The 19,586-nt window shown below is 45.3% G+C and overlaps 1 protein-coding gene across 11 annotated transcripts in view; it reads right to left on the minus strand.

Annotated features, from left to right (window-relative positions):
• MCF2L2 (MCF.2 cell line derived transforming sequence-like 2) overlaps positions 1–19,586 on the minus strand; it is a 362,380-nt gene that overhangs the window by 22,505 nt on the left and 320,289 nt on the right. For 9 of the 11 annotated variants that reach the window (XM_020980835.2, XM_078147604.1, XM_078147603.1 and 6 more), the window contains 2 exons: positions 15,325–15,437; positions 10,188–10,283 (listed from right to left, as the gene is read on the minus strand). In XM_020980835.2, the coding sequence (XP_020836494.1) occupies positions 10,188–10,283; positions 15,325–15,437 (209 nt within the window). The remainder of the gene's footprint in view (positions 1–10,187; positions 10,284–15,324; positions 15,438–19,586) is intronic. The other 2 variants (XM_078147605.1, XM_078147602.1) reach the window with 1 other exon arrangement.

Below are 19,586 nucleotides of genomic sequence, written 5' to 3' on the forward strand. Positions count from 1 at the left end.
AGAGGGTGGCAGCATGTGAGTGTAGGGAGAGGAGAGAAACCTATATGATAAAAGTATCCAGCACAGTGGATTTCTTTGTACAGGATAGGGATGAGGATGATACATTTCAGAAATGAAGGTAATGTAAAATTAAAAATTGAAACAAAAAATATTTAGCATGTGGTATTGTGATGCTAATCCCCCATTCTGAAAGACACAGGCAAAGTAGTCCAATTTGGGGAGTAGAGGACGAAGGGAGGAAACAGCCTTTCCTCATGTGATATTCTGCCGTATACAATGCAAAATTCAACCTAAATTTAAGCTCTGGAGCTTAAATGTCAGACAGGAACAGAAAAGGGGCATTTCCCAAGGTCTCTGCTTTTGGACAGGGTACAAAGTTTTTTAAGTAAAAAAAAAAGGTACTTCGTGGCACCCAGGCCTGCCCCAGCCCTTCAAAGTGGGCACCCTCCTGCTCCTGAGAGTGGGGCCAACCTCTTTTGAGAGCTGGCAGGGGATCAGGAAACTCCCAGGAGAGTTTACTTGGTTGCTTGGTTTTCTTAGCATAGGCTTTCCCTGTTTTCACAGCAAAGTTTCAGATATTTAAAAAAGGAAGGAAGAAAAAAAGGAAGCAAGGAAGGGAAAGGAAAGAAAGAAAGAAAGAAAGAAAGAAAGAAAGAAAGAAAGAAAGAAAGAAAGAAAGAAAGAAAGAAAGAAAGAAAGAAAGAAAGGAAGGAAGGAAGGAAGGAAGGAAGGAAGAGAAAGCAAGAAAGAAAGGAAGAAAGGAAGGAAGGAAGAAAAGGAATGGGAAAAAAAGAATATTGCCTTGGGTATCAGAAGATAGAATTTGTAGTCTGAATCTCTGTTCAGCCGCTTAGTTTTGGTGTGAAGAAGCAAGCATGTATTAAGTATCTACTACACGCCACTCCTGTGTTAAGCACTTTAAAACATCTCATTTGAGCCTCACAACTAGCCTGGGAGGTAGGTGCCTTATTTTACAGATGAGGAAACTGAGACAAACAGAGGTGAGTGTCACACAGCTAGCAAGCATCTAAGGTCACATTTGAACTCAGGTCTTCCTGACTCCAGACTTAGCCCACTGTCCACCTAGCTGCCTCATAGGATCAGAGATCGGCAGCTGGAAGGGACCTTGGAAGTCCTCCATTTTGGAGGAAACCTGAGGTCCAGCTCGATGAAGCATTCCCCACTATCACACAGGTAGATAGAAGCAGAGCCGGGATTGGAATTCAGGGCTGGACAGCACGGCACTGCCTCTGTGGGCCTCAGTCTTCTCACCTGTCAAATGAGGTCACTGCACTAGATACCCTCCAAAGCTCCTCCTAGCCAAACTGAAGAACCGGAGGCTTCGGGGGTTGTTTGGTTTTCCCTTCTTTTGGCTGAACCTTACATTACTTTCCTCATTCGTTCACACTGCTTTAGAGCCAGAATAAAGTAATTATTTCGAATTGTGTTTGGCTTGTGCTGCTTCTAATGAGGCGTGGACCCGTCTGGATGAAAGCTGCTTGGCCGCCTTAGCAGGAGGCTGGACCTCCCGATTCAACTGGAAAGTGCAGCTATTAGCCAGAGAAGTCCTGGCTCTGTCTGAGGCAGAGGTGTCGAACACAGAGCCCCACGTGGCTCACAACTCTTCCTTCCTTCCTTCCTTCCTTCCTCTCTTCCCCCCGTCCTTCCTCTTTTCCTCCCTCCTTCCTTCTCTCCCTTCCTCCTTCCTTCTCTCTCTCCTTTCCTTCTTCCCCCTAAGTCAAAGTAAATAGCAGAGACGGGGTTTGAACCCAGGTTTCCTCTACCTCCCTATCCTGTGGTGTTTTCGTTGTACCACCCTTCCTTCTCTCTTTCCCCTCCTAGCAACTTCTCCTCTGGGCTGGTCTCATCCTTTACACACTTTGTCAACTCTCCTTCTAGTGCCTTCTCTCTCTTTTCCTCTCGACTGGCCTGACTATCCCCTTTCCTTCTTTTCCATTCCCATGACTAGGACCTCCACTTTCCATTCCCACATCTGGGGAGGTGATGGTAAAAAGGCAGCCAACATGGTGGGTCATGACCATGAAGGGTTTCTGCCTGGCTTCCCCAGTCCAGAGCTCCAGGCTTGGGGCCTCCTGGAGTCTGGATGAGGTCGGCACAAAGTTAGGATAATCTGGGTTCTTCCCAGTAACCTCTTTGGAGCAGAGGGAGGCCAGGGAAAAGGAAGCCAGCACGTCAGCATTTTGTGTGGAAGGCCCTGTCTCCAGGCTTGCCAGGAGAGGGAACTGGGGGGCTGGTGGGCAGCTTGGCCGCCTTCTTCTGCCCCACAAGGTGGGTGGCAGTCGATAGGACCAGCACTCCAGAGTGAACTGAATTTGGGTCAACATTGAGCTCTTCTTCCCAAAAGTAATGGATTGGATCAAGGGCTGGGAGGGAGAGGTGTGGGGGAAGGAATCACTGAAGTAAAAGGACATGTTTTGTTCAGTCACTTCCTATTTTGAATAATTGTTGCTGTTCAGTCATGTTGACTCCTCAGGACCTCATCTGGGGTTTTCTTGGCAAAAATATTGGGAGTGGTTTGCCATTTCTTTCTCTAGCTCATTTTACAGATGAGGAAACTGAGGCAAACAGGGTGAAGTGACTTGCCCAGGGTCACACAGCTAGGAAGTGTCTGAGGCTGCATTTGAATTTAGTTCTTCCTGACTCCAGGCCCCAGTGCTCTGTGCGTTGCAAAACCTGGCAGCCTAGATGATAGTTTTAGAGCCAGAAGGGACCTTAGAGGCCCTGTAGTGCCACCCCCTGATTATAAAATTAGGAGACTGAGGTTCAGAGGGGTTGGTTTGCCCAAGGTTAGGACTTGAACCCAGATCCTCTGCCTTTAGAGTAAGCACTCTCACCACTAACCCCGCTGCATCTCCAAACCGTCCTTGGCCCAAGTAGAGAAGCCACACTCCCCAGAGTTGTCTCATGATTTGTATTTAGATTTCGTCCAGAAATTCCAGCTTCGGAGAGAGCCGGGTGCCCTCTGCATCATCGCTATCGGCCATCAGGCACTTCATAAGGGCTCTCTGGTGAAGGTGCCGCTTTCTCAGCCCCCGAGGATCCTGCTGGTTCAAGGACAGAGACACCCCGCTGACACCTCTGGGGGAAAGGAGGATTTTGAGCCAGAAGAAACTGAAGTGCTTAGCACAGAACCCAGCGCATAGCAGGTGCTTAACAAATGTCTGCTGATGGACTGAGATGGAAACTGCATTTCCCAAGGCCTCTTGGGAAAGAGGCTGCATTAGAACCCAGATCTTCTGGTCCCAGCTCCTATGCCCTTCCCACTACCTGTTAAACAACCCATGTGAGAGTCTTGCAAAATCAGCCTCTGAGCTGCTCCAGGCTGACTGGCTTACTCAAGCTGCGGACTCCAAGAAAACAGGGACCTCTGATTGTTACTTTTGCCTTTTCTATATATTTTTTTGAAATGACCCTGAGAGGGGCAGCTAGGTGTTGCAGTGGATAGAGCACTGGCCCTGAAGTCAGGAGGACCCGAGTTCAAATCCGACCTCAGACCAAACACTTAACACTTACTAGCTGTGTGACTCTGGGCAAGTCATTTAACCCCAATTGCCTAAAAAGAAAAAAAGAAATGACCCTGAGAAGTAGGTGCTATCATTGCCATCATCATCATCATCATGATGCCCATTTTACAGATGGGAAAATTCAGTCTCAGAGAGGTTCAAGCAGCTTGCCCAGGGTCACCCTAGCCTTCCTCAGCCATGGAAAGGATTTGACTCTATCACTGTTTTCAGAGAATTACAAAATACATGTCACCACCTGGATGCCAAACGGGCAGAGAAACCTACCGAGTGACCTGAATTCTTCCTGCTGGGGCTGGGGCTGGGGCTGAGGCTGGGGCAGGGGCGGGGGGAGGGTGACAGAACCAGGCAGGGTCCAAAACTCAGTCTAGGTGGGTCCTTGCTTAGGAGTCCACTCTGAGGCCTCTGGCTGTCTCCAGGCCATACCCTGTACCCCCAGATTCCCTTGCACCCCTGGAATTGTCCCAGAGAGTTTCATCCTTATCACTGGGGAGGCCCAGACCTTAATTAGGAGTTCTGTTCTAGAATTCTCTGAAGATTCTGAGCTGCTGCATAGGGGCTATGTGATGAGAGGTCACGTATCTTATTTTAAATAAATCAACATTTATCATTACCTTGTAACTATTTGAATGTAATTATACGTGTACATGTTCCGCCGATAGAGTGTAAGCTCCATGAGGGCAGGGAATTGTTTCTTTTTTTTGTTTTTGTACCCCAGCACTTTCACAGCTCCCAACTCACGGTAGGTGCTATTTAACAAATGGTTTTTGCCCAACTGGCTTCCTGATATTATGTCCCTACTCTGCTGGAGGCACCTGTTAGGCCCTGGGAATACAAAGGTGGCTGCTGCCCTCGGGAAGCTAACAGTCTAATGAATTTAACTTGTTGGGGGAGGAGGAGTGCAACATGTACAAAGATAGTTTTTATGCAGGGTGAGAGCTAATGACACATGGCCAACACACTGCTCATCTTTCCCCTAAAACCATCCCCTTTTCCCCAAATTCCTATTTATTTATTTAGGCAATTGGGGTTAAGTGACTTGCCCAGGGTCACACGACTAGTGTCAAGTGTTTGGTCTGAGGCTGGATTCGAACTCAGGTCCTCCTGACTCCAGGGCCGGTGCTCTATCCACTGCAGCACCTAGCTGCCCCTCAGCTTCCTATTTCTGCCGAGGCTCCCACCATCCCTGACTAGGCTGACAACCTGGGTGTCATCCTCAGCGCCTCCAGTTTGTTCAGCACATATGGTTTGCACATAGTTGCATCTCATCTCCTCCATTAGACTGTAAGCTTCCTGAGGGCAGGGACTTTTTTTTTTTTGCATTTCTTTGTATCTCCAGCACTTAGTAGGTGCTTGCCTTGGCTTGTTATCTTGATCATCCCCTTCTATGAATTTTTACAAAGGAGTTTTTGTCCTATATTGACCCTGTCCTTGCTTGCCACAAGTCTCCACATGGCAAGGGGAGTGATGTTTGCTGGCTGAAGCAGTTTCTAGGCTCTTCTGGCCTTCTCATTGTGGCAACTGGTATGCAACTGTTAAATTTCCTTGGGAAAAATGGTGGTAGTCTGCTGAAATTTATTCTTTTCCATTTTTCTCATTAACTTACTGAAAAAGGCAAAGTCAGAGTTGCTTTCATTGTAAAAAACCAATCCACAAATTGCTTGTTTTATGCCTGGCACAAGGGGATACCAAGAAGAAGCAGGGCAAGGCTGCTCCCCAGATACTGCCCTTGGCCTGCTTCCTTTCTCTACGTTCTTTTCTTTTTTTTGCAAGGCAACTGGGGTTAAGTGACTTGCCCAGAGGCACCCAGCTAGGAAGCATTATGTGTCTGAGGTCGGATTTGAACTCAGGTCCTCCTGACTACAGGGCCGGTGCTCTATCCACTGCTCCACTTCTACATTCTTTTCCTTGAGACCCCATCCACTGTTATGGCTCTAATCATAACACCCATGCAGTTAATACTATTCCTGATTAATTTGCCACTGGTGTCCTGTCCAGTTCTTCCAACTGTCCACCATACATCTGCAGCATCTAAACCTTGGAGGTCTCCCTAGCACCTAAACAGAAAGAGCACAGACTCAGGAGTCATAAGACCTGGGTTCAAATCCAGCCTCTAGTGCTTACCAGCCCATGTGACCTTGAGAAAGTCACACTTGGTATTGACTATCAATACAAATAACTAAGCGGGCTTAGTAACTAACTATTCACATGTAAATTAATTTTGCTGCATAAGCCATTATAACTTCTTAGCCCTTTCCTTCTGTCACCATGAGGACTCGCGGTTTGTCCGTTCATCCCTGGGTTTTAGTTTCCTTCCCTGTAAAACAGAAGATCGGACCAGATGGCTTCCGAGGGCCCTTCTTACTGCTAAGTCAGCGAACTTCCTCATTTCTGGAGAAAGCGCAGTCATCTCCCCACCTGCTTCTCAGGAAGCTTTTCATTCTCCCCTATTCCTTCTCCTACATGTCACTACTACACAAATCAGACTCTAACTTGCCCATTGCTCTCCTCACCACACTTGGGCCCCCATTTCCTCCCTTTCCCCACCAGAGCATTGGCCTCCACCGCTGGGCTCACCAGCTGTGATAGATACGCCTTCATGCCACTTCCTGGCCATTTCTTCACTCTTTTCTATTTTAATTCTCCTCCCCTTGCTTTCTCACACCCTTTGATATGTTTTTTTTCCCTGTTAGAATATAAGCTCCTTGAGGTCAGGACTTGGTCTAGTCCTCCAAGATCACAGGATCAAGGAGCCATGAAAGGGACCTTAGCAGTCATCATTTTACAGATGAGTAAACCAAGGCCTAGAAAGGTAAGGTATTTGCCTGAGGTCCCCCAGGCCATGAGTGTCGGATCCAGCATCTTTCCTACCGTACCACACACCTTTCACCTCTGAGCTGCCCCCTCCCACAGGACCCAAAGACAACCCCAGGGGAGCTTTGTATTGTCTCCCTAATGCTCAGGATAGTGCCTGGCACATAGCAAGCACTTTTAATCATCCTTTTTTTTCACTCACTTATTCATTGGGAACAATAGTAATTGTGTTTTAGGGTTTACGCAGACACTGAATTTCAGTGGGAAGAAACCTCCGCAGCCATCCAGTGAACAAGAATGCTCTCTATCACATGACATGACTGATAAATATTCATTCAACCTTTGCCTAAAGACCTCCAATGAGGGAGAAACCGCAACTTTTAAGAGCCTTCCTAGCTCCAAATCTATGATCCTAAATCTCAGAAGATTTTCATGTGGACAAGACTCAGAGAGTCATTAGATCACAGGTTTGAGCCAGGAGAGACTCTGGAGGCCATCTGGTCCAACCCCTCATTCTATAGAAGAGCCTGAGCCCCACAAAGATAAAGCCACTCCTCAAGGTCATACGTAGGGTCACAGACCTAGAACTTGAAGGGGCCTCAGCCGCCATCTGGTCCAGTGTGCACACCAAAAGAATGCCCATTATAATACCCAAGAAGCGATCCTCCAGCGTCTGCTGGAAATGCTCTCAGGAGGCGCACCCACCACCACTCAAGGTAGCCCATTCCATTTTTGGACAGCTCTAATTGATAATAAGTTTTTTCTGACACTGAGCCAAAATTGGCTTTTTTTGCCACTTCTACCCTCTGCTCGTGGTTCTGCCCTGTGGGTCCAAACAGAGCAAGTCCAATCCCTACTCTACAAAAGAGCCCTTCAAATACCTGAAGATGACTATCATGTCTCCCCTGAGTTTTCTCTTCTTCAGGCTAAACATGCCATTTCTTCAACTGATCCTTCAGTGTCATGGACTCCACCACGCTGGTGGCCCTGCTCTTGATACTCTCCAGATTATAAATGACCTTTTAAAAGCTAGACCAGAGGAGTCAAACTTAGTCCAAAACTCCCCAGTGCACCTGAACCAGATTAAAATGTAATTGGGGGGGGCGGAGCCAAGATGGCGGAGTGAAAGCAGTGACTTGCTTGAGGTCTCCCCCAAACCCCTCCAAATACTCGTAAAAAATGGCTCTCAACAAATTCTGGAGCAGCGGAACCCACAAAAAGACAGAGTGAAACACATTTCCAGCCCAAGACAACCTGGACGGTTGACTGGAAAGGTCTATTGTGCCAGGCTGGTAGAGGAGCCCAGTTCAGTGTGGGTCATGAAGGCAAAGATCAGGCCTCAGTGAATGTGGAGCAGGCCTAGGGGATTGAATCCAGGGGAGCTGTGGCGGTTTCTAGACTTCTCAACACACAAACACCAAAGACAACTTAGAAGGTCAGTAAGAAAGGTCTGTTGGACCCCAGGGAGAGAAGTGCTCAGTTGGTCCCCGGTCTTGGCACAGCCCCAGGGTGGCGGCTGCTTCCAAAGCTCTTGGCCCACAGACTGAGGAGGAATCGAGCGGCTGATCAAAGTGGGATTGCAGGGATCTCTCTGCTGGTGGGGTGCTGAGTCAGGATTCTTTTGCTTTGCCCATGCTTGGATCTGGGTCGCAGTCTTGGGTAGCAGTCCTGGGGTGAGGAAGAGTGCTAGTGTGGTGGAGCTTGTGGTGGTGGTGGTGGTGCAGAGAGAATCCTCCTCACGGTTCTAAGGCAGAAAACAGTGCTTCTGGTCACTCACAGACCAGAGCACAGGCCAGGAAAGGAGTAAACCTCACCCTTGATTGTATCACCTTGGAAGAACTGAAAATTTACATAGGTCCCTGGAAGTATCTCTGAAAACAGCTGCACAAAACCTCCAAAGCTTGAGACAGTACATTCTCCACACTGGAAGCAGATCCCTACCTTAACAAAGAGTTTAAAAGTCAAATAATTGGCTGGGATCATGACCAAACATTGCATAAAAAGTCAGGCCATAGACTCTTACTTTGGTGACAAAGAAGATCAAAACATACAACCAGAAGACAACAAAGTCAAAGCTCCTACATCCAAAGCCTCCAAGAAAGACACGAAATCAGTCCCAGGCCTTGGAAGAGATTTTGAGAAGTAAGGGAAGTAGAGGAAAAACTGGGAAGAGAAAGGAGAGTGATGCAAGAAAATAGTGAAAAACAAGTCAACAGCTGGCTAAAGGAGACCCCAAAAAATACTGAAGGAAAAAAACGTAATGGGGAAATGGCCAACAAAATGAAAAGTACAATACAACATAGATGATGTTAATTTGTGGTCTTCAAATATGCGTCCTGCAGGGATGCATTTATATCTGAGTTTGATACCACTGGCCTAGACTGGCCACAAAACTCCACATGAAGTCTGATGAGGACAGAGTCCTTTCCCTAATCCTCGAAGCGATGCCCTTCTTAATGTCCAACAAAATGGCATTAACTTTTGTGGGTGCCGTAGAACACTGCTCACTCATATTGTCGTTCTTGTTGTTTGGTCCTGTCTGACTCTTCATGACCCCACTTGGGTTTTTCTTTGCAAAGTACTGGAGTGGTTTGCCGTTTCCTTCTCCAGCTCATTTTACAGATGAGCAAGCTGAGGCAAAAAGGGTGAAATGACTTACCCAGGGTCACATAGCTAGTAAGTATCTGAGGCTAGATTTGAATTCAGGTCTTCCTGAACCCAGGCCAAGTGCTCTATCTACTGCACCACCTGGCTGCTCCCACTCATACTGAACTTGCAGTATATAATACCTCTTGATTTTTTTTTCTGAATAACAGCTATCTGTTGCAGTCTCTGCCATCTTATATTTGTGGAATTGATGGTTTGTACCCAGCTGCAAGACTTTACATTTAGCTCTACTGGATTTCCTCTTCTCCGTTCAGCCCAATACTCGAGGACTGTGACTCTGTCAGACAGTGGGTTAGCGATCCTTCCCAGTCTGGTGTCATGTCCAGTTTGAATACACTCGACATTTTAGCCTGTCAAGTTCTTTTGGTGATCAGAGAAGAAAAGTGAGGCCGCAGAGTTCTAGCTCTCTGATGACAGAAAGGAGCCCGCCAGGATGAGAAGGGTGTGGTGCTGTAGAAAAGATGCTGGATTTGAAGACGTCCTGGCTCTGACACTAACTGCCTGTGTGATCTTGGGCAAGTTGAGGCACCTCTCTGGGCTCTGTTGTCACCCAACATGTCAGCTTACCCTTTGAGCTTTGTGAGAAATGCAGGTATGACATCTTATTCAAGTCATCGATAAAAACATTAGCGTTAAACAGTTCAAGAGCAAGCACAGATCCCTGGGGCACCTCACTAGGGACCTCTTTACAAGGTGAAATAGAACTATCATGGATTACTCTTTGGGTCCAGTCCTTTGATTAATTCTCAATCCACTTACGTAGCCCAACTCCCTTCATCGTATCCACAAGTATAGCATGTGACTTTGTCTAATTTACAAATCTTTCAGGTTTACAAAATACTTTCCCCACAACAACCCTGTGAGGTAGGTAATTAAATATGATCATCCCCATTTTATAGATGGGGAAACTGAGGCTCTGAAATGTAAAGTAAGAATCAGAGCCAGGATTTCAAACCAAATCTCTTGACTCTGAGTGGACCATGTCCACTTTGCCAGAGCGGAAACAAACATAGCATGGATGTACATTCAGATTAGCCATACCAAATACTGCACTTTTCAAGGGGTGGGAGGTAGGGAGAAGGATGAAGCAGAGGAGACAGGATGGAGTCGGAGCAGTGGGAGACAAGGTGGCAGCTGACGAGATGCAATGAGTGGTTCTTTTACCTTTGGGTGGAGCTCGGCGGTTGGAAAGCCCTTGCAATGTGAATCGCTTTCTAGCAAGAGCTGAGCGCTCAAGGGTAAGGTTGGCAGAAGCATCAGCTAGGAGAGAGAGGCAGAGGGGAAAGAAATAAGGCAGGAAAGCGCAAATCTGAAAGCTTGGGGGACAGAGAGGGCTCCAGCGGGAGAGCTGTTGAAGCCAATAGGGGAACAGGCAGGCAGGCACACGTGCACGAACCATCTCCATTTCAGGTAATATTAAGGACTACAGGGGCACTGATCAGCAGAAACGTGCAGGAATCAGAGACACTAGGCTAGTTACCTGCTTCCAGAAAAGAAAGGGGAAAAAAAGAGAAAAGAAAATGGGGGAAAGAAGATGAGAGGAAAAATGAGGGAAGAGAAGAGGGAAAAGACGAGAAGAAAGAGGGAAAGGAATAACAGAATAGGGGTTTTTGCTTTTTTGTTAAAGAAAAAACGGTTTCCTCACTCTTTGAGGAGTTGGAAGCACCATTTATGCGAGTTAAAATGATTATTAACTGATATTCAGATTACACTTTTAGGCTTTCAAAGCCCTTTATACAAACAGTATCTTCTTTGGTCCCTTTAACAGCTCTGAGGTTGGTTCTATTTTTATCCCTATTTGATCCATGTGGAAACTGAGGCTCCAGGAGGTTAACGGATTTGCTCCTAGTCATAGCTAGCAAGCATCTGGGGTGGGATTTGAATCCGGCTCTATCTGACTTCAACTCTGGAATGCTATCCACCACTTTTAATACCTATGATCTTACCAGTAGGGAAAACTAGATCATTCTGAATGCAGGGGAACTCAGGCAAATTACCATGCCAATTTATTAATGACACGAAATACCTAATGAGTCTCACCTAGGACTAGTAGAGGCATTGGAAGAATCTGACTTATTCTCTAACTCCCTCCACCCCCTGGCAACAGGTGTGGGAGACAGAGAGACAGAAAGTACCACCATTCAAACTTTATAAATGGAAGCCCTGATACGCAGCTTGCTCAAGGTTTAGCAGCAAGGAAAGAAGAGGACTTGGACCAGGAGCAGGTCTCTTTGCACGTAGCCCAGTGAATTATCCACATGTGATCATTTATTTAGCAAGCAAATTAACTTCTTCTTAAAAAAAGTATTAGCCTAAAGTACTCTTTTGAGACCAACGTCATAAGCATTGTTCAGTCTTTTCAGTTGTGTCTGACTCTCCATGACCCCATTTTGGGGTTTCCTTGGCAGAGACACTGAAGTGATCTGTCATTTCCTTCTCTAGATCGTTTTGCAGAAGAGGAAACTGAGGAAAACAGGGTTAAGTGACTTGCCCAGGTTCACATAGCTAGTAACTGTCTGAGGCTGGATTTGAATGACTTTGCTGACTTTGGGTTCAGCACGTATGGTTTTGGTGATGGAAGGGAAGGTCTGCTATCCAAGGGCCAATCTCACTAAGCTCAACAGGACCTCATCAGGAAGTTTCTCAGAAAGTGACGACGTTTTTTTGGCCTCAGCAGCTCTTGAAAATCACCTACCAAATTACAGAGGGGAATCAGTCTTAGTGGAGGGCGTGTACCCATGAGGTTGAAATCATGGATCCCTAACGCATTGAAGCTGTACCAACTGGTCCCAAAGAAAACTGCCAAACTGGTTTCCTGGGTAAGCCAGAAAAATTGGTGAGTTTTGTGCAAAATGCGGGGCATAAATCAATGAGAAAACCCAAGCTGACAATGGATCTTGACAGTCCTAGCAGGCTAAGGAGTTAAGAAAACTATGTCCCCCAGGGTCCTGACACATCAGTGTTTTCTAGAATCCATGGCTCCCTCACTTCCCGGCATTGCACTCCTCCCACCCCCATCTCCCGAGCCCAAGGCTAAGCATTAATTCTAACAGCCCTCAACCATTATTCCTTCCTGGCAGTTTGCCCTTAATTTATTTCATTCCCATCAGTTCTCTGACCACTGAATAAAAAGCCCATTTTCAGCGGCATTGTTATTAACGGTATAAATCTTTGCAAAATCAGATTCACATGCCAAGAACAAACAGGTAGCTTTTCAGTTTCCCTAGGATGACTGGAGTGGGGGAAGGGTTGCATCCCAAGGGAAGGAAAAGGAAAAAGGACAGGACCTCGAGAAGGTGGGAGTAAGAGTAAGGAAGAGCTTCAAGGGTTTACCTTGAAGAGGACTAAGGTCGGCTCCAGTAGGAACTTTGTGTATAGATCAGAATCTCTAGGCCAGGGGTTGTTAACCTTGCTTGCATTCATAGATCATGTTAGGCAATCTGGTGAAAGCTATGGAATCAATAGGTTTCCCTTCTTAGAATAATGTTTTTAAATGCATAAAGCAAAATACATAGGATTAAAAAGGAAATAAATTATATTGAAATGTGGATATCAAAATATATTTAAAAACAACAACAACAACCAGAACCCAAAAGCAAACCCACTGAGGTTAAACATCTCAGGTTAAAGACCCCTGCTCTAGACCATTTGAAAAGATGAGCCAGCTTGGCCGCTCTGGGCCTCAGTTTTCTCACCTGTAACCTGGAGGGGATGGACCAGAGGATCTCTGAGGTCCCTTCTGGCTCTGGATGAGCCCACGACCACAGACTTAGAGCTGAAAGGAGTCTCGGAAGCTTTATAGTCCAACCCCCTCATCTTCCAGATGAGGAAACTGAGACCCAGGGAACTCAAGAGACTAGGCCACGGTCATCATAACATTCTCAGGACTATAAATTAAGGGGGGAAAAATTTCCTAGCTACAAGTATACCCTGCTTGAAGTAGGCCATCAATTGTGTGGGCAGGACAGTGATATAAGAGATTTACTATACAGTAACTTCCTACCTATTTAGAATATGATTTTATTTACCCCCTTCCCCCCAACCAATGTATACATAAGCATCTGGAAATGTGTCTCTAGGATCATTCAATCAATGAAGAAGCATTGAAGCATTAAGCTCCATCTGTGTGCCAGGCACTGTGGGCACTGGTGTTGGGAATGCAAGTACAATGAATGACATAACCTCTGTTCACAAGGAGCTTACACTCTAACGGGGGAGACAGAAGGTATGGCTATAAATACATACAAAGGAAGTATAGGGGAACTGGAGTGGGAGGGGGAAGATGCTCGAAGCTTGGGAGGGATCAGGAAGGTGACATTTGAATGAAGCTCTGAAGAGAGCTACAGATTTTAAGAGGCAGAGGTGAAGAAAGAGTGCATTCTAGTCATGGGGGCATCCACGCAAAGGCACCGAGGTGGGAAATGGGAGCATTGTGTGGGAGGAAGAGCAAGAGAGTTGGTAAGAACGTGTGAAAGTGGAATATTGTGTGATAATGCTAGAAAGGGAGGCTGGAGCCACATCAAGAAGGCCTTGAAATGGCAAATCAATCAGTCAGTAAGCATTTACTGAGCACCTGTTATGTACCAGGCACTATTCTAGGCACAAATAGAGGAGTTTGTATGTGACTCTAGATCCCTAGGTATTTGCCCCAAGAGTATATTGTAGGACCAGGGGCTAGACATCTGCCCTTGTACGTATGTCACACCCTCTTCCCTCCCACCCATTCCTTTCCATCTCTTTCTTTCTCCAGGAATGATAACCAAAACAACACTACTTCAGTTATTGTGGAGGGCAAGACAATGTCCTGCACTCTGTGCTCCCAGGATTCCAAGCCCCATCCCACCATGGATATGGTAGGCTCCCTGAAACTGAGATTATGTTATTTCTTTTCTTTGTATCTCCAGTCTGGTACAGTGCCTGGCACAGGGTGGGCACTTAATAAGTGCCCGGCACAGGGTGGGTGCTTAATAAGTGCTTGGAGACTAGAATTAAATCGAGAAAGGAACATGTGACAGGTTTAGTTACAGACTTGTCTGTCTCAGCCAAAATTTAATTAGGATTCAATCCAGATCACCTTCCTCTGATGCCTCAGATGTGTAGTTACCTGCGCAGCCCCAAAGGCTATGCTCAGGCTATGCCTGAGCTCTAGAAGATCCTATGAGCTGAGAAAACTCCATGTATTGGCCTATAACCCAGACTCTGGGCATTCCAGAACTTGTCTAGACAAATTTCAAGAGGCTCCTTATGGGATTAGCCCAGAGTGATGGATTTCCAGTAAATCCAGTGATGATTTCTACTACTCTGCATGTGACCAGATCTCAAGACCTTTTACCATCCTGGCTGTCCTCTTGTTTTCTCTTACATACCAATGTTCTGTTCTGGACCTCAGGCTGGCTTGAAATGACCATCTATGCTTCACCCTCTTGATCTTAATTGCAATTCTCTGGGATCCTCTCGGATCACCCTGATTCTTATCTTAATTCGGTTTTAATTTTTGAATTAAAAAAATTATAAATATGCTCTGAGACCAAATACAGTTGTTTGGATTGGAATAATCTAGTCTGAAAATGATCTTGAGGAATGGGTTTAGAGCAGGGGTGGAGAACCTGCGGCCTTAGGGCCCCATGTGGTCCTCTAGATCCTCGATTCAGTCAAAGGGCCACACTTGAGGACCTAGGGGGCCACAGGTTCCCCACTCCTGTCCTAGAGTCTGGGAAGAGGAAACCCAACAAATCCTGAGTACAAGTGGGACCAGAATGCAGCTTTCTACCCCAAAGAACTCAGACATGTTGGTGAAAGTATTAAATTTTTATTAAACAATTAGTATTGGCTCTCCAGGGAGGAAAAAAGTATACATAACATACTTTTAAGTTTAATCTGCATTATTAATATTTTCTAGACAATCGACAAAATCCATCAAGCTGTGATTTGTAGTGTTTTTTGATTAAATTTGACAATTGATTGGAGCCCAGCCAGTGAGAGCCTTCTCCAGCACAACCCTGCCTGGACTATACTTTTCTACCTTCCCTTGAAAGAAAGCCATTTCTTTTCAATGTGAATCAACTTGAGATCTAGCATTACCCTCACCTAATTCAACCTGAACAACCGGTTGGAAATAAATCCATTTTGGCCCATTGATGGCAACAGCCCTGATGACTTGTCCAGCTTTTTCCCCACCCAGTTTAATGGTGGGCCTAGAACTCAGTGGTAGGGGTTCCCCGCACTGGTGCTGTTCACCGGTGGGGGCTCAGGAGTGGAAAGGGCCCTCGCCCACTGGGTCCCTCCCCTATGGGCCCCTTACCTCGCTTCTGCCCGGTGCTGTTGGGACTGGGGTTTTGGTTCCTGCTGGCAGGAGTTTCTAGTCCTGATGACTCAGGCTTGGTATCATAAATACTTGCTGATTTTCTGCTGTACCTTCAGAGAAAGAAAATAGAAGTCAATAGGAGAAAGTAAGACCGACCCCTGCATGTGTACCCTTGGACCTTTATGTAGCATTCCCAAAAGAGTGTCACCACCCAAAAAGCCAGGCTGTATTCAATTCACAGGATCACAGTTTTGGAGCAGAGAAGGGACCTGAGAGACCATCAAAGTCTAACTCCTTCATTTTACAGATGAGGAAACTAAGGCACAGAGTGGTTAAGTGAAGTGACTTGTCCAGGATTATAAACCTAGGAAGTACCAGATCCAGGATTCAAATGTACATTCTCCTGACTCCAGATTAAGCCCATTTTTCATGGTCCCGTGTTGTCTCAATTCAGTTCAGCAAGGACTTATTACCTACCAGGATGTACCAGGCGTTGGGAGTTCAAAGACCAAAAAAAAAAAAAAATTAAATAGTTCTTTGCCTGAGACAGATTACAAGAAGTATGTAGTTACGCAAATTTCCAATCCACTTTATGAAATTATAAGGTGTTAGAAAAATTACCACAGGGATAATTGGTTTGGGGTCACTGGAAGTCTGCAGGCTTTTTGCCCCCTACTCTTTCTTACAGATGACAAATACAACTGCCTGAAGTCTGAAAGAGACATACACTTACATCTCATTACCTCTGCTGCGTCCTACAAATGGGGCCACCTGAAAGGCTTGAGGGGGCTGAGAACCTCACAGACTTCGAAGTCTGATACCCTGTAATTTCATCAAGTTGACTGAGGGCCTCAATGGATCTGGAGATCCTTTCATCACAGCCCCCTCCCCGAATATACACACAAAATAAATAAATACAAACTATTTGGGGTAGCATTAGCAATAGGGGGAATTAGGGAGAGGCTTCCTGTAAGAGGTGGTACTTGGCCTGAACATAGGAGGGAGTTCTACAAGACAAGGGAGCAGGATTGAGGGATAGGCTGGGCTTCGGTGTGGTGATGGAAGATGGAGTGTCAGGTATAGGACGAGGCTGGTCCGGCTCAAACATAACATTTACAAAAGGGCAGGATGGGTAATCAGACTAGAAAGATGTGCTGGAACCGGACTGTGAATCACAAGCACGCTGAACTAAGGGGTGACTTTGTGGGCCCCAGTTATCATTGACCTAGGGCAGTGAGGAGACAGCATTAAACAATGCTATGTCTGGCACAGAAGATGGCTGAGGCAAACTGTCCGTTTCTGACACTTACTGTTGCCTTTACAGTGTGTTTCCTCGTTCTACCTGGGGCTGACTTGAATGGCTTTTGACCATTGATCCAAATGCAGATCTCTGCCTTACCCAGAAGAACTCAGGCTTGTCAAGAAACAGCATCATGCTGGGGCTGTTCCCTTTGTTCCCGAGAGGCCCCCCTCTCTTAGGGCCTCGTTAACTGTCCCTACATTGGGTCTATGCTCTGTGGAGGCAGAAATCTGACAATATCAGCACTGAAATCCTGAGATTCTTGTATGAATGGGCACAAGTGGAAACCTAACATTACGGGTGCCCAAAACAAGGGGCAAGGGCAAATGAGACTCTGTCTCCCCACTGCCACTTCTACCCTCTCTGAAACAAAATGGGAGTTTATTCAGCCTGTGATGACCAATAATAAGAATGACAGTTAGCACTGATGGAGTATTTTAAGAATTTCGTGCAAAGCACTTTACAAATACCATCTCATTTGATCCTCATTAAAAACCCTGGGTGGTAGGCGCTATTACTATCCCCATATTACAGATGAGGAAATTGAGGCAGACAGAATTTAAGTGGCCTGCCCAGGGTCACATAGCTATCTAAGGCTGAACTTGAACTCAGTTCTTTCTGATTACAGGGCACTCAGCGGCTTCTATGCTGTGCGATGAAGAGGTTGGAATAAACCAGTGAGAAAAACTTTTAGGGGAGTGATTTAAAATGTTAGGAGACTAAACAGTAAATTAACTACTCTTTAATTTTAGGTGGTACAGAATGGGGTTAGGAAGACACCCATGATGTAATAGAAAAATCATGAAGTCAAAGGACACGAAAAATAATTTAAAAAATAAGAAATATACTTCTTTCACAACATGACTAATGTGAAAATGTTTAATGTGATTGTACATATACAAGCTATATCAGATTGCTTACCATCTTGGGGAGGCAGGGAGGGAAGGGAGGGAGAAAAAAATTTGGAACTCAAAATCTTGTAAAAGTAAATGTTGAAAACCATTTTTACATGTAATTGGAAAAAATACTATTAAGTGGAAAAAACAAGAAATATAATGACATGAAAACACACTTCAGGTCACTGATGAGAGATCCCCCCAAAATCTTAAACTGCCAATTTGGCAAAGATGATAAAAGATGGAAAGAAGTAATGTTGGCAGCACTGTGGACAGACAAGCAGACTCCTATGTAGTCAATAGGAGCATGAATTGATCCACTTCTTTGGGGGGGGGAATTTAGAATTATATGAGAAAAGTAGATAAACTCTTTATACTCTTTGACCCGATGATTCTACTATAAGTCACATACCCTAAAGCAATCAAAGACAGAAAGAAAGGCCTATAGCTAACAGATATTCATAGCAGCACTTTCCCTGGTAGCAAAAACCTAGAAATAAAGTAAATGCCTATTGATTGAGGAATGGCCAGATGTGTTGTGAGATATGAATGTCACGGAAAATGATTATGCCTAAAGATGACAAAAGATGGCTAAAGCCAGTGCCGGAAGGGAAAGACTGACACACCATTCAGGGAGCTGTGTGTTGATCCAACTATTTTGGAAAACAATTTGGAAGGATGCCAGAAAAGTGATTGTCAATGCACTTTGACCCAGCAATGCTCTATTGCTGGGCATATACCCAGAGAAGGTCAAAGACCAAATGAAAGGTCCATCATCATCATCATCATCATCATCATCATCATCATCATCACCACCATTATCACTAACATATATATAGCCCTACTATGTGCCAGGCATCATGATAAGTGCTTTACAATTACTATCTCATTTAATTCTCACAACAACCCTGGGAGGTAAGTGCTGTTTATTATCCTCATTTTTGCAGATGGGGAAACTGAGGCAAATGGGGGTGAAGTGACTTGCCCAGGGTCACATAGCTAGAAAGTATCTGAGGTTAGAATGGACTTAGGTCCTCCTGATTAAAGAGTAGTTAATTTTGTGTTTAGTCTCCTAACATTTTAAATCACTCCCCTAAAAGTTTTTCTCACTGGTTTATTCCAACCTCTTCATCGCACAGCATAGAAGCAGCTGAGTGCCCTGTAATCAGAAAAAAGCAGTACCTTTTTTTTTTTGTGGTAGCAAAAGGACTGGATACAAAGCGGATGTTTCTTGGACAAGATTTCAACCTGGAAGAGGTGGTTTAAAGCCAAGGGGTCCCTGTCCCACGTGGAAGGGTAGGGGAAGCAATTAAGAGGTCATTGGCAATTTTGCAGAAAATAGTTTCAATTGAATGATGAGTTTGGAAGCCAGGCTACAAAGGTTCAGAAGTGAGTCAGGGAAGAGCAAGTAGAAACAGCAACACCAGACAGCTTTTTGAGGAAGTTTAGCCGAGAATGGAAGAAAGATAGGATAATACCTTGAGAGGACAGTAGGAGGTAATGGACATCTTTTTAAGGACAGGAAATACTTGGGTAACTAGTTTACAAGGAGAGGTCAAAGATTTGAGAACAAGAGGATAATTGAGTTTGCCGAGAGAACGAGATCAGACATACACGTAGAAGTGTTAGCCTTGGTAAGGAGAAAGGCCACCTCTTTGTCAGAGACTGGGAGAAAAGAGAAAGGAAGGAGAAAGGAGATGAAGTAAATCGGTTTTGAGATGAAGAAAATAGAAGAGGGAGCCCATATGGAATGACCTCAATTTTCTCAATAAAAGAAGGTTCACGGTCCTTAATTGAGAGAGAGAGAGAGAGAGGGAGACAGAGAGAGAGGAGACTGGGAGTTATGGGAAACTTGAGGAGAGACACGAAGGTTTGGAACAGCTTCTGCGGAGAGTAAGATAGGGAATCAATTAGGGAGGAATAAAAGGACTCCCTTGCTGCAGTGAGGGTTCAGATGAAATTGGATAACACGAATTTGTAACATGAATTTATATGCTCACTTAGCATCATTATGTAACTTCCTCCAGAGTCAGTTGGCAGCTCATGAATAGCAGCAGAGGAAG

Source organism: Phascolarctos cinereus, unplaced genomic scaffold, assembly GCF_003287225.1.
Source record: "Phascolarctos cinereus isolate Bilbo 61053 unplaced genomic scaffold, phaCin_HiC Scaffold_7;HRSCAF=346, whole genome shotgun sequence".
In the NCBI taxonomy this organism is placed as follows: domain Eukaryota; kingdom Metazoa; phylum Chordata; class Mammalia; order Diprotodontia; family Phascolarctidae; genus Phascolarctos; species Phascolarctos cinereus.